We start from the raw sequence: 13,358 nt of genomic DNA on the forward strand, positions 1-13,358 counted from the left end.
AGCAGAGGTTTAAAAAGAATAAGCAGGCTTGGGGCAAGGGAGACGAATAGAGGGGCATGCTTTTATCCTTTTTGATGGTAAGATCAGCTGAAGTAGGACAATGAGAGAGAGAATCTCTCATTCAGAGGAGAAACAATGTGCAGGATGTGGGATCCTGAATACTCTATAGGACTCTGATCAAATCCCAAACAACCTTCAAAAGTGGGGAGGTAATTGGGGCAGGGAATGACATACAGGTGTTTTTGTCTAGATCTGTATATCGCTTGTGCTAACGTAAAGTGTGTTAGAAACCCTTTACAAAGCCTGTTATGTGCTTCAACTAGCACGTGTCTCTGGCGAGAGAAGCTGTAAACCAGAGTGCCCACAAGGTTCGAGTTCTGCTTAAGCTACTGCAGTGTTTTGGGGGATCACCACAAGTCACCTAGGTGCCATGGGCAACTGGATAGCGAGGTCTGACTTCTGAGGAGGAATAACAGTCAGTGTTTATGCCCAGGCAATAGTCCAGAGAAGCCAAAGAAAGAGATGGTTTGGGTAGGCTCCAGGATTAAGGGACGGTTATGAGAACATGGGTCCAGCATCATGGGACCCAAATCATGGGACCCTGGTGAGGGTCCAGTAATGGGAGCTCTACTAGGGCTGTGAAAACATTCATAACTTATTATTTGCATGCTGTGATTTCTGGAGGCCCCAGTATGCAAATATAATTTGCACTATTTGTGCAAATTCTAGAATGGAACATTTACTATGGATAGAACTGTCACCTGACCTCCCCAGATAAGGTTATAAGCCTTCAGACATCTGGATTTTTTGTTTGTTTGTTTTTGTTTGTTTTGAGATGGAAAGAAAATCTTGATTGTTTTTCCCAAGTTCACCCTCTTTTACAAAGTAGAGACAATTAGACATTTCCCACTAGCAAAGTCTGGAAGAAAACAACATTGACTTTTTCCCTCCTTTTTTTCTCATTGTTTTTTTTGTAGATGATTGTGTTCATGCTGCTAGGTTAAATTTGGATACAGGGGATGAAATACTGGCCCCACTGAAGTCAATGGCAAAACCCTCATTGACATCAGTGGAGCCAGGATTACACTGAAGGTATAGGGAACAGGTTTATAACTCATGAACCTTACATTGATTTTGCAGTGTCACTGATCTAAGATAACTACAATTTTTGGTGTCATTATATGCACGATACTACTTCAGAGCTCTTCAGTAGCTATTGTCACTTCACTATGTTAGAAGAATAACTAAGAATGAGTATAAATCATAAGCTAACTAGTTCCCTTCACCAATATGCACTTTCAATTCTCCTCTATAAAGTGGGGAACAAGCACACCGTAGGAGTCAGTGATGTAACTTGTTGAATTAACTTCTCAAAAATTCCTTAGTGAGGCCTCGACAAATAAAATGCAGTTTCAAAACAATCTTTATTCTGTTTGAAGACCTAGTACAATTTTTAAAGCAACTTAAAAACAAGACACAGCTCCATCAAATCTATAGCTTGAACAAAATTTCAAGGAGGCACATTTTTATTATTGCCTTGTAAAGGCAATTTACAACCCATCCTACCTTCCATCTCCTCCAAGACCATTTTTTAACAAAGTAATTTTAATGTTTTAAAGACATTTAACAGAACAGAGCTTTATTTTTTAAAACAAGAATACAAAAAATAGCAGCATCTTGGGCAGCTAATGCAGTCTCATAGGGACAAGTGCAATGTAACTATCAACTCACACACCAGTCCAGTTTAGCCTTCTATGATAGTAATATTTCATATTTTTTTTTGTACAGAATGTTGCATTTTGGAATCTTGTCCCATGGGAGGCATTGTGCATTGAGCTGCCCATTTCTAAAGTGACCCTGAAGAAAAATAATATCAGGATTCACTTTCCCAACTGAATACCATGCATAGCAAAAGCACTGTGTTATAACCGGCAGAAGTTTTCCCAACCAGAAGCATCAGAAGGATTTCCCAAGCATTATGGTTCATTGCCAATTACAAGACAAAGTCACTCCTTTTCTACAGAACAGCTGGCATTAAACAGAAGATTTGGCTTTACAGATTTTTTGATAGATAAGTGAACCATCCGGATGAGTTATTTTTAAAAACAGAACTACACAATCTTCTCACTTTATTTGGAAACAACTTTCACCTAAAAAGTTGTGTGTGTATGTGTGTATTTTTAAACAAAGGAATGAGTGACAGCATGTGCTTGACTGAGCAAAATGACTGTGTTTGGTGAAAGATGCACCTAGATTATGATCCATTCACACACACCCGCCCCCCAAATCCAAGCTTCAGTTTAAAGAAACAATAATTTGCTCTCACTTTTCTTGTGGTCACATGTACATCTACCTTTCAGCAGCCTTGTAAAAAGTACTGCGGCAACTCAGAGACTTAAGTATTCAAAAACTTTAATCATATTAGATGGGAAAATTACCGCTGAAATGACATTAAAAGCACCATGTTTCTTCTGTTATATCAACCTATCTTTGTTTCATGTTCATATGAAGTTTGAGTTTCCAGGTATATTAAAGCTGGTTTAGTTCAACCAAAGTGAGTGGATCATACAATATATGAAGGACATAAACCTCAACAATTAAAAAAGGTGTTTGGCAAAGCTGCAGTACTGTACACCTCACTTTGCAGAGTCCACGCATGGACTAGGCACCACATCAAACCAACTAAAGCCCTATTTTGAGGGTTTAAATGATCCTTAAGTAGTGCATAGACCTTGTGCAGGCTAAATTTCACCTTAAGATGCCTTAATGAAAAAATCTTCTCAGCTTTGTGCTTGTTTGTCCTTGTTTGTGCAAGAGAAGACTGGGCCTGATTCTCACATATACTAGTTTTTCTCCACCGTAAGCACAGATCCTCAGGTAGTGTAAATCGGCCTAGCACCACTGAAGGCAATGGACCAACCCAATGTATCCCAGCTGAGAACTAGGCCCACTGACTTCTGTGGACATGAGAGGAAAGTCAGGTCCCAAATGTCTAATCACTACCTCCTTTCCTGAAAAGTGTTTTAAGGGACACATCAATCCAGGCTATATACATTTTGCCTAAAGAAAATAAATGCAATACTTTTCCTCCAACATGTTTAACATTTTTAATTTTTGTTTATCCTTACAAGGATATTTTGACATACTATGAAGGTTGCTTAACTGCTGTATACTGGATGGATTTGAATTTTGAGCTCTGTTGAATGACATTTAAAGCAGAATAATTGGTGAAGTAAAGGAAAGGCATTACAAAAAACAAATTCAGATTGTCTCACTCTGAGAAGTCTGCCTGGGAAGGAGAGATGAACTGTAGGCTTGTACAACTGGAAAAAAATTCAGAATGATTTTGAAATTTTAATTGTCCTGAGACATTAATGATGGTTGAGCTTTGCTCCCTGATATGTGAAAGATTAGGTTCTGGTAAGATAAAATACATTCCACAGAAAAGCAAAGTCAACAGGTTAAAAAAACAAAAACCAAATAAAAACAAAAACCTCACAACATCAGAAATGAAGAGGTAATGTAGAAATAAACCACAGGTGACAAACTAATTGCCTAACAGTATTTCTAAAAGGTAAAGATTTCTAAATAAGTACTTAATACTTCATTTTAAAAGATGTACATTCTTGAAAGGGGGGCAATAATCAGAGAACTCAATGGGATTTATTTCCACCATTGTGCATGCAACTAACTCCCTTTAACAATAAAGGGCGTTCCACTTGTAGTTCAAAGAAAAACAAATTAATATCTCACCTGGACTAAAAATCTTCAAGATTCCTCTCAGACATCATTGCCCTATTAATCCATAAAAAGCGAAGTAGCAGCATGAATTTATCCAATGTTGTGAGTGGATAACCATGTCAGAAACCCACAGTGAATAACCCTTTACAATTTTGGTAAGTGGGACACTGACATCCTTTGTTTCTTTAACGAATAGAAATCCTGTAACTCTTTGGTACCTGGAATTTTAAATTTGTTGTTTTAGATGACATTACCTTTCAGTAAATAAGTTTGTGAAAATAACAAAAAATCGTAATGTTAAAAAAGCAAGGTTTTCCCATCTGAATTTACTTTATCTTGTACTCTATTGTTCAGAACAAACTTGGGGGTCTTTTTCTACTAATACAAAAAACAAACATTTTAGAGAATCTTCCTTCATATGCAACAAAGAGTCGTGTGGCACCTTATAGACTAACAGACATATCCTATACGTCTGTTAGTCTAAAAGGTGCCACAGGACTCTTAGTTGCTTTTTACAGATCCAGACTAACATGGCTACCCCTCTGTTCCTTCATATGAAATGAAAGGTATCTTGACATGCTGACAAAGTCTACTATGGTAGGTCAAGATGCTGGATTTACTTTTTATGATGGATTTACTATGTGGATTGAGCTTGAAATCCAAACTGACTACTATAGTACCCAGTTTTTCATTTGTTCTTCCATAGTAACACTCAGAAGAGGATGCACATTTTTTTTCTTCCAAATACAAAGACAATCGGGACAGAAGTTCAAAAGGCTTTAAGAAGCAAATATAGCGTGGTACCGTATTCTAAAGGTATCCTTGAAACAATATTGTTAGACTCAGTGATACTTTGTAATGCTCATATATTTTTATTGAATAAAGCAGCTTTGAAGCTTATCAGGCACTGCCCAACAAAATATTTAGTCCAAAAAAAAAAAAAAATAAAAAAAAATAAAAAAACCAACCTTTTTAACCTTCTATACAAGGAAAACTGTAAAATATTCATAGTTTTAATTCTGAAGCCAACTTTTACTGGCATCCTGTACATTTCTTAAAAAAACACAACAAAACAAAAAATCCCGAACAATAAAATGAATATTAACAAAAAATAATACTCAGGAAAAACATTTTCAGGCAACAAAAAACAGAAAAAAAGCTTATCCTGTCGGTATACTTGAAAAAGAAATATAACCAAAAGAAAATTCAGTATTGCATAGCACTGTCTAAGGATTCAGCTTTCAGCAAACAGAAAAGAGAAAATAGAAGCAGTTTGGTATTGATAGTTTCCATTGATGATAGTTAGTCATCCACTATGTACATTTTTATATACCATATGCCATTGAAAGTCCCATTCTCTTCAGTCTTAAATATGTTCTTAACACGGGATTTTAAACATCTAAACAAAACACTTCCTGGCACTTTGCTACTACATCATTTCCTCTGAACAACATACTGTAACCGAAGTCTTTTTAAAGTGTCCCTTATAAGTGAAAGTGCCATTCTGCTACATATCATTCATCAGGAAACGAAAATCCACAATGCTCTGTGCCCGGATCCACTGAGTACAGCAACACCAAATCTGAACCTCGCCATGACTGAGAAATTCCATTAACAGAATTACACAGACCTGTTGCCCCTTGGGTCTGCAGAATCCCACATTCTAGCTGGTAAAGCTTCAAAGAGATCGTAAACAAGCACCATGGTTAAAGGCCTCTATGTTCCTGCAGGGAGATAGGTATAGCATTTCCCTCTCTTGTTGTGTTTTTCTTTTCTCAATAAAAAAGCACTTTAGATTAGAAACATACATTCACAGCTTAATACTGTGATCTCTCCCACTGCAGTTGTCAAGAAAGCTCTAGTCCCATCTGAAGACGGACAGCTTTGATACTGCAGCTGAAATTCACAAATCAGGCTGAAAGGAACCTTCTCTCTCCAGAGGCCTCAGTGTTGTTGATTTTTTTGTTTTAAAACAGAGTATTAAGGTCTTCATCGCCTCTGCTGTGCATATACTGGGTAGGCTAGTGTGACATTGAGAGAGTCATTGTGCTGCACGAGTGATGTGTGTTGGTAATGTAGCACCAGTTCTTTAAGAGAGCTGTACAAGTTATATGGCTCTGCAAATCCATACCCAGTAGGGGTTTTGTTTATGACACAGTGCTTTACTTCTCCATCCACCCTAAAGGGAAAAAAATAGAAAGGTTTTTAATTGGTCAAGAAAGCAGTTTACATTTTAAAAAGCAGGCTAGAGAATAGTGAATTGACAGTGAACATATAAATGTTGGTAAATATACAAAATGACAGTATGCTACATTGGAATAATTCCATTCATCTTAAATCTAACCAAATTCTCAGTGCGTCATGCTTTACACACTGTTTTGATAGGCAGAAGGTACAAAGAACTTAGTGGATTGACAGCCAGTAGTTCTATGCTGTCATTCTCCATCTTCGCTCTAAGGTCCATCTGTGGGAACTTCCCAGGGCTGAACTTTGCAGGAGGGAGAGGAGCAGCAATGAGGGTAGATGATCCTATGCCTAACAGCCCAGTCCCAAGCCTGCTGAAGTCAATGGGATCAGGCCCTAACAGGATATCTGCTCATCAGCCAGGTAAACTTACTAGCAACAATTTTTTTTGACCTCATTGTCACCCCTATGCTTTACAAACAATGCAAAAAATCAGGATACATACACAACAGAGCAGGCGTAGCAGCCCTGTTTGCTGCTCTCCCGAACAAGGAACGTTCCATCCCGTTTTCCCCGCAGCAGATTTTCAGCTTGGCTTCTGTTGATATTTCCCACATTCCACGTTCGCTCATCATGATGGGGCAAATCCTCATCATCTTCCACCATAGAGTATTGGCTGTACAAATATGAAAAGAATAATCATAGAAATGTAACACTCGCAGGACCTCAAGAAGTCATCAAGTCCAGCCTTCAAACACAGACTTTACAAGGGCTTGTCCAAGATTTTTTGAACTCAGGATCTCTCACACCCAAAGCAAGAATCATATGCCTACACCAGCAAGCCACATTCAGTAGTGTTACAGTGAAGAAACTAGGTACAGGCAGCAAGACTTGAAAAACCCACTAGCAGGAAGGTGAGTACAGGGGTCCAAGCCATATAATTCTTCTGACTTTAAGTTTTCATGTAAAAATAAAAACATTATTTCTAGCACTACTGTGCAGATACCCTTGTAAATATGAAAGAAATATAAATGGAGGCAGTGTTATCTTCCTGAGTCTTCAGACAGCGCTTCAGTGCTTCTGCTGCTGCTCCTAATTTTGGCAAACAGCAGGCCCAGCAAACTGAACAGCACTCTGGGTCAATTTCATTGCTGATGGTCAGAACTCTGTGGTCAGCAGTGAAATGGTCAGGAATCATGTCAATTTCATGCTGCTGTTTGGGAAAGTTAAGTGCAACAGCAGAGACAGGCAACTGAATTATTAATTTTGGGAAAGAGACCCAAAAAATATAAAAGGTGTATGGAAAGGGCAGAATAATAGACTTCTCTCTCCTCTCTGCTGCAAATGGGGGGTTCTAAGAAAGGTACAGAATAGAGGCTCTTCCCTCCCCATGCCTTCAAGCACTGAATAAATACGGCTTCTCATTCATCCCCAATTCCTTGATTCTAGTTAGCCTCAATCTGTGCTACAAACATCAGTGTCCACTGTTGGAATTCAGTTTCTTTGGAAGATTCTGGTTTCTCTCACTAATGAACACCATCTACCTTCCTTATCCTGCCACACCCCATTGTCCTCATTTGTATTTCTACCACTCTAACTCCAGCCATCTCCTAGACAGGGATCCCAGTTGTCTGTTTATGCTCATTTTCAATGTTTATTTTGGCTATATTATAACTTCAGAAAACAATCTGAATGGTGTCAGCATAAATTTAGGCAGAAATCAGATGGCTCATTAACAAGGAAAGAAACAAAATAAAAAAAAGCTATTTTTTCAATGTTTCATTTAATATTTGGATCCTATGTTCCCAAACTGTGGCCTTGTCTGCACTAGCCTTATTTTGGAGAAATCTCCAATTGGTTCTAGCGTTAAGAATAAAATCATAGAACCACAGGATTAGAAGGAACTGCAAGGGTCATCTAGTCTAACCCCCCTGCCAAGATGCAGGACTAGTTGTGTCTAAATCATCCAAGACAGATGGCTATCCAGTCTGTCCTTGAAAACCTCCAGTGATGGAGCTTCCACAATTACCCTAGGCAGCTTATTCCATTGTCCTACTCTTCTTACAGTTAGGAAGTATTTCCTGAGATTTAATCTAAATCTGCTATGCTGTAGTTTGAGACCATTGTCTCTTGTCCTCCCCTCTGTGGCAAGAGAGCAAAATTTTTCTCTATTTTTTTTTATGGCAGCCTTTCAAGTATTTGAAGACCTCTAATATGTTCCCCCCCTTAATCTCCTCTTTTCCAAACTGAACATACCAGTTCCTTCAGCCTTTGCTCATATGGCTTGCATTCCATCCCTCTGATCATCTTTGTTGCTTGTCTCTGGATCCTTCCCAGTTTCGCCACACCCCTTCTATACAGCAGTGACCAAAATTGGACACAGTACTCCAACGGAGCCTAACCAGCACTAAGTAGAGTGGTACTATCACCTCCAGTGATTTGTAGCACTTTATTGTCTTTATTGAATTTCATTTTGCTCTCTATCCCTACATCCAGGTCATTAATAAAGATGTTAAAAAACACCCAGAACAGATCCCCATGGAAACCCACTTGAGATCTCCTTTCAATCTGACACCATTCCATTCATAGTTACTTTGTTTGTGGTTGTTTAACCAATTATTTATGTGCACTTTGGTGTATGGTATGACAGAATTCTTGTCATAACAATGATGGGAGGGCCAATGGAGACTGGCTGCCTACATTTTTACCACCTTATCTTCTACCTGTGCTCTGAAAGGTTAAACAACATGGTTGTAAAAATGTCTGTGCCCTGTCTATCCAATACTTCTATGACTGCCAATCCTAGTGGAGCTGCACCAGTTCTATAGCAATAGAAGACAACTAAGAAAAGCCAAACCACTATTTTGGACAAAGCTAGAGTGGAACCATAGAAAAACATACCACTGACCATGCTGCTGCTACCTTTGACCAAGAAAGGCAGTGTAGAAGTTAAGGACAGGAAGCAACACAGGGTGATAATGTTAACATGATATGTATTCCACTGACACCCCTTCTCACATTCAGGTTTTATTTTTTTTTTTAAAACTATTGATTCATGAAGTTACTTTTTGCATTCTTCTGTTGGTTAGATTTGGTTTTAAAGGGAAACTAAAATCCATCACTATAGCCACTTCACATAGCCTGGAATACTCAACAGTTACATGATCAGCACTTTTCACCCATGATCTATGTGTGGTGATGATCCAGTGGCCAAAGCAAGTTAAAAACCTGTACCCAACTCATTTGCTTTAATGACAGAACAATACCTGCCTCCACTCAGAAAAGTCATAAAATGGAATATAAAGGCAGAGCAGATCCACGCTCTGGATGAGCTATTCCATTCTGTCCATTTCTGGTGATGGTTGATACTATACCACCACCAATACTTTGCACTTGTAAAGAGTCTGTCATCAGAATTTCTCAGAGAGTGTTTTATAAATATTAATTCAGCTACATAATACCCCTCTGAGGTATTTATATCATATGATCCCCATTTTACTGACAGGAGCAGCAAGGTTAGAGTTTAAATTCAAGTCTCTTAAGAGGTCAGTGATGGAGTCAAGAGCCAAACCCAGAATCCTAGATTCCAATTCCTCATTATAGTCACCTGATCAGACACGTCTCTTAGGTATTTATAGAAGAACAAAGGATAAGACTGGTGCCCTTGCTAATATTCTCAGTAAAACAGATTGTCAGGTCCAAACCAGTATCAGATATGCTCAGATTCTCTGGCATAGCACAGTGTGTCTTCCTAGAGTCATTGAACTAAACATGCTTAAACTCATTACTGTGTAGAATTATTTGATTTCAGGAATATTCAATTCCTTAAATACTTACTCGTCTGTATTTTCATTGCCCAGCCATTCATTTAACTTCTTTTGCCGAACACCTTTTTGAGTCAACCACCTGGAAAATAATTAAAAACAGGTTTATACATTTTTTTAATTGGCAAAATTTGGACATTATGGGAAAACAATTCTTCATAATTCATACATGTACTTACATCAAGTACTGGTCTCTTGTCTTTCTCAGCTGTATAAGGTCTGGTTTAATGCTGTTCATACGTTTGTCAATCTCTCTATATTCAGCTGCTTGCTTCTTTAAATCCTCTTCTAGTCTACGTCTGCTGTCCACAATTTCACTTATTCGAGACTTCAACTTCTCATAGTTGTGCATTATTCTGAAAAGAAGAATTAGGTTTGTTATACTTTGTTAGATCCTGGTACATAATCCAGGTTTCCTATTTTCACTTGTTAACAGCTAAGACCAGATTTATTTTTCAAGATTCAGTTGCAAAATTTGCAAGCTGTCACCCACTGCATTTCAGATTTATTCCCTTGATGTTCCTTCTCATGTATGGACTTTGTATTTTTTTTACTTTGTCTAAATCACACACATTTTAAATAGATAAGCATTGGTACCAACCTTTGTATTTCTTTTTCATTTCCTTCCCGTTTAAACTTTTCAATATACTCTTTGCTGTATCTTTCTTGTGTCTGGCACTGCTCTTCAAATATTTTTATTGTTTCATTAAACGCTTCAATAGCCGTTCTTTTCATTTGAATTTCCTGAAAATAAAGTAATCATCATTATAGTCCCTATAAAATTGAAGGGATGATTTATTGGCCTATATCTCTGGAAAGGTTTAAGCTATCTTGTAGCAAAATGATTGTACTTTAATATCCCTGAAGCAACATGTGTATTGTTTGTGGACTCATCCAATATCTGAAAAGCAAGCTTTGTACAACTTAGAATCATAGAATATAAATTATAAATAAATTAATGGAGATATCCCATCTCCTAGAACTGGAAGGGACCTTGAAAGGTCATTGAGTCCAGCCCCCTGCCTTCACGAGCAGGACCAAGTACTGATTTTGCCCTAGATCCCTAAGTGGCCCCCTCAAGGATTGAACTCACAACCCTGGGTTTAGCAGGCCAATGCTCAAACCACTGAGCTATCCCTCTCCCCAAATATCAAGGTTGGAAGGGACCTCAGGAGGTCATCTAGTCCAACCTCCTGCTCAAAGCAGGACCAATTCCCAACTAAATCATCCCAGACAGGGCTTTGTCAAGCCTGACCTTAAAAACCTCTAAGGAAGGAGATTCCACCACCTCCCTAGGTAACCCATTCCAGTGCTTCACCACCCTCCTAGTGAAAAAGTTTTTCCTAATATCCAACCTAAACCTCCCCCACTGCAACTTGAGACCGTTACTCCTTGTTCTGTCATCTACAGGGATGCTGCTTTCCAAGAAAGGCAATGACCATACATAGAATTATCTACTACATTTGTTTTATATATTAGTTTTATTTTTGCAATGGGAGCCTTTCAACACTGCCCTCACTTCACCCTTTGTACCCCTACAGATATAGTTGGGACTCTTGAAATACTCAGCTGATCTGAGTGATTTCTTGGGTTTTCACCCACACCTCCAGTATGCTTCAAAATTACCATCTTTTAGGTATGTTTCTTGCAGATTCCAGAAGGCACAGTATTCATTCTGCAACTATAAAATAGTGCCACTCCCTTGGCATTCCCAGGCTCTGTAAATTACTAGTAAATATGAGAGAGGTGGGTTGCTATTCATTCCTGCACTGTGTCTAGTTGTCATACCCATGCTCCATACATTTTGCACATGATACTTTTCTCTCGAAAGAAATTCTAAGGTATTGTGGTAGTTTTAATTCGTGCCTTCAAGGCATGGGGATCCAGACCCTACAAATGGTCAGTATGCAGAGCTGCTGCCAAACCAGTAGGAGTTCCTCATACTGTGTGTTTGCAAGAATGGGTACCAACCTATGGTTATATTGTGCAGAGGGTAACGGCTCAAACATGAGTAAACGATTCCAACTTACTGAACTCTCACATCAAGCAACTTTTGTCTTTTAAAAGAAGAAAAGAAAAAAAGTATCTCAAAGTTAACATTAGCGATTTATATCAGTGTCCTCTTAAAACCAAACAAGAAGTCCCGCACTCTACTAGTCCTGCTTCAAAGATAACTCACCTGAGATGTTCTGGTGTAATCTTCATAGAGTCTGTCATATTCTCGACTCTTTTCTTGGAACTGAGTGTTATATTCATGTAATTTCTTTCCCACTGCTTCAATACTGTCCTCTTTCACAACTTGATCCTGGGAGGATAAGCAGAAGAAACTATATCCAGTAAAAAAACAGTTACACAGTACAAATTTTCATAATAAAATTGGTTACGAAAAAAGTGACCATTGAAAAGAAATACAATATAACTTGACATTTCTCTTACAATATGGAGAAGAGATGTACTGAATGCATATAATATGCACATTTGAAATGGAATTAAGCAAAAAAGACAATTTTGCACTGTCAGCATGATGCTGAAAATGATATATTTCATCATTAAAATTGTCATATTTAACCTGGTAAGTTTATTTCTTACTGAGCTACCTACAGTATTTAAAGTTTGTATTATCTGATGTACAATATGTAAAGTTGCTTTTTTTTTAAGTCTTAGATCCAGTTTATTCTTATCTCAAATATTAATTGAAGTGAGTTTCTCCATATTGAATGGCTCTACATGCTAATAACTTTTCGGTACAAAAGCAGAATAAAAAGAGAATAAAAAATGTTACCTGCTGGTACTTGGATACTGGATAAAGTAATTTTACATCCAGTTTAGGATTATACTGGGCTAGAGACTCATTCCGGTAGTGGTTTATTAGCTCAACCACAGAGTTGAAAGTTAATGGGTCGGAAAAGCCGTACTTCCCATCTCGGTGAAATATTTTGATTAATTTGTTATTTCCCCCTTTCCTGTAAATAAAGTTTGGAAAACAGTCAGCCATACTTCAGATGCTCTTGCCAAAAGAAAGTAGCATTTTTAAATGCAGCTCTGTAAAAATATATTCCAATATCAGAATCTAGCCGAGTATTTTACCTTAGTGTAAGTGTGTAGTCTCCATGCATTTTGGTAGAAGCATCTCGTACCAAAAAGGTACCATCAGCAGTGTCACGAAGCTTCTCATTTACTTCTTCCCTAAAATGAAAGCAAAAGTAACCAATGACTACCTCTTACTCATTTCCTCAATGTAATCTGTCATTTCTCCCTCTATCTTTCTTAAAACAGAAATACATCTTTGCCTTTTTCCATCAGCCTTCTCTATCTCCCTAAGAACATTACATTCATTTAATAGTTCTACTGGTGAAAAAATGGAATATAAAAATGCTGTACCCAATACCCTCCCACTGCTGGAACAGATTTATATTTATGCAAAGTTCTTCCTACTTGTTCATACAAGCCTGCACAATTGGAGCATCCAGTGACACCCTACTGTACCTATATATAGTAAGGTTAAAAATGTTGCTTATATACAACATTTTTTAGTCTGGTTTATTAACACAACAGTATTGTGCCTCAGAGTTCTGGTCTTGGATGCAAGAAGGGGGGAAAATGATGGTT

The 13,358-nt window shown here is 37.9% G+C and overlaps 1 protein-coding gene across 4 annotated transcripts in view; it reads right to left on the minus strand.

Annotated features, from left to right (window-relative positions):
- Positions 1-1,405: 1,405 nt before the first annotated feature.
- The window catches only part of PIK3R1 (phosphoinositide-3-kinase regulatory subunit 1), a 76,425-nt gene continuing 64,472 nt past the window's right edge, over positions 1,406-13,358 (minus strand). For all 4 annotated transcript variants that reach the window (XM_054033077.1, XM_054033078.1, XM_054033080.1 and 1 more), the window contains 8 exons: positions 12,837-12,935; positions 12,532-12,712; positions 11,929-12,054; positions 10,351-10,493; positions 9,929-10,105; positions 9,763-9,831; positions 6,431-6,601; positions 1,406-5,920 (listed from right to left, as the gene is read on the minus strand). In XM_054033077.1, the coding sequence (XP_053889052.1) occupies positions 5,731-5,920; positions 6,431-6,601; positions 9,763-9,831; positions 9,929-10,105; positions 10,351-10,493; positions 11,929-12,054; positions 12,532-12,712; positions 12,837-12,935 (1,156 nt within the window). In that variant the 3' untranslated portion in view covers positions 1,406-5,730. The remainder of the gene's footprint in view (positions 5,921-6,430; positions 6,602-9,762; positions 9,832-9,928; positions 10,106-10,350; positions 10,494-11,928; positions 12,055-12,531; positions 12,713-12,836; positions 12,936-13,358) is intronic.

The sequence above is a fragment of the Malaclemys terrapin genome, chromosome 6, assembly GCF_027887155.1.
Source record: "Malaclemys terrapin pileata isolate rMalTer1 chromosome 6, rMalTer1.hap1, whole genome shotgun sequence".
NCBI classification, from domain to species: domain Eukaryota; kingdom Metazoa; phylum Chordata; order Testudines; family Emydidae; genus Malaclemys; species Malaclemys terrapin.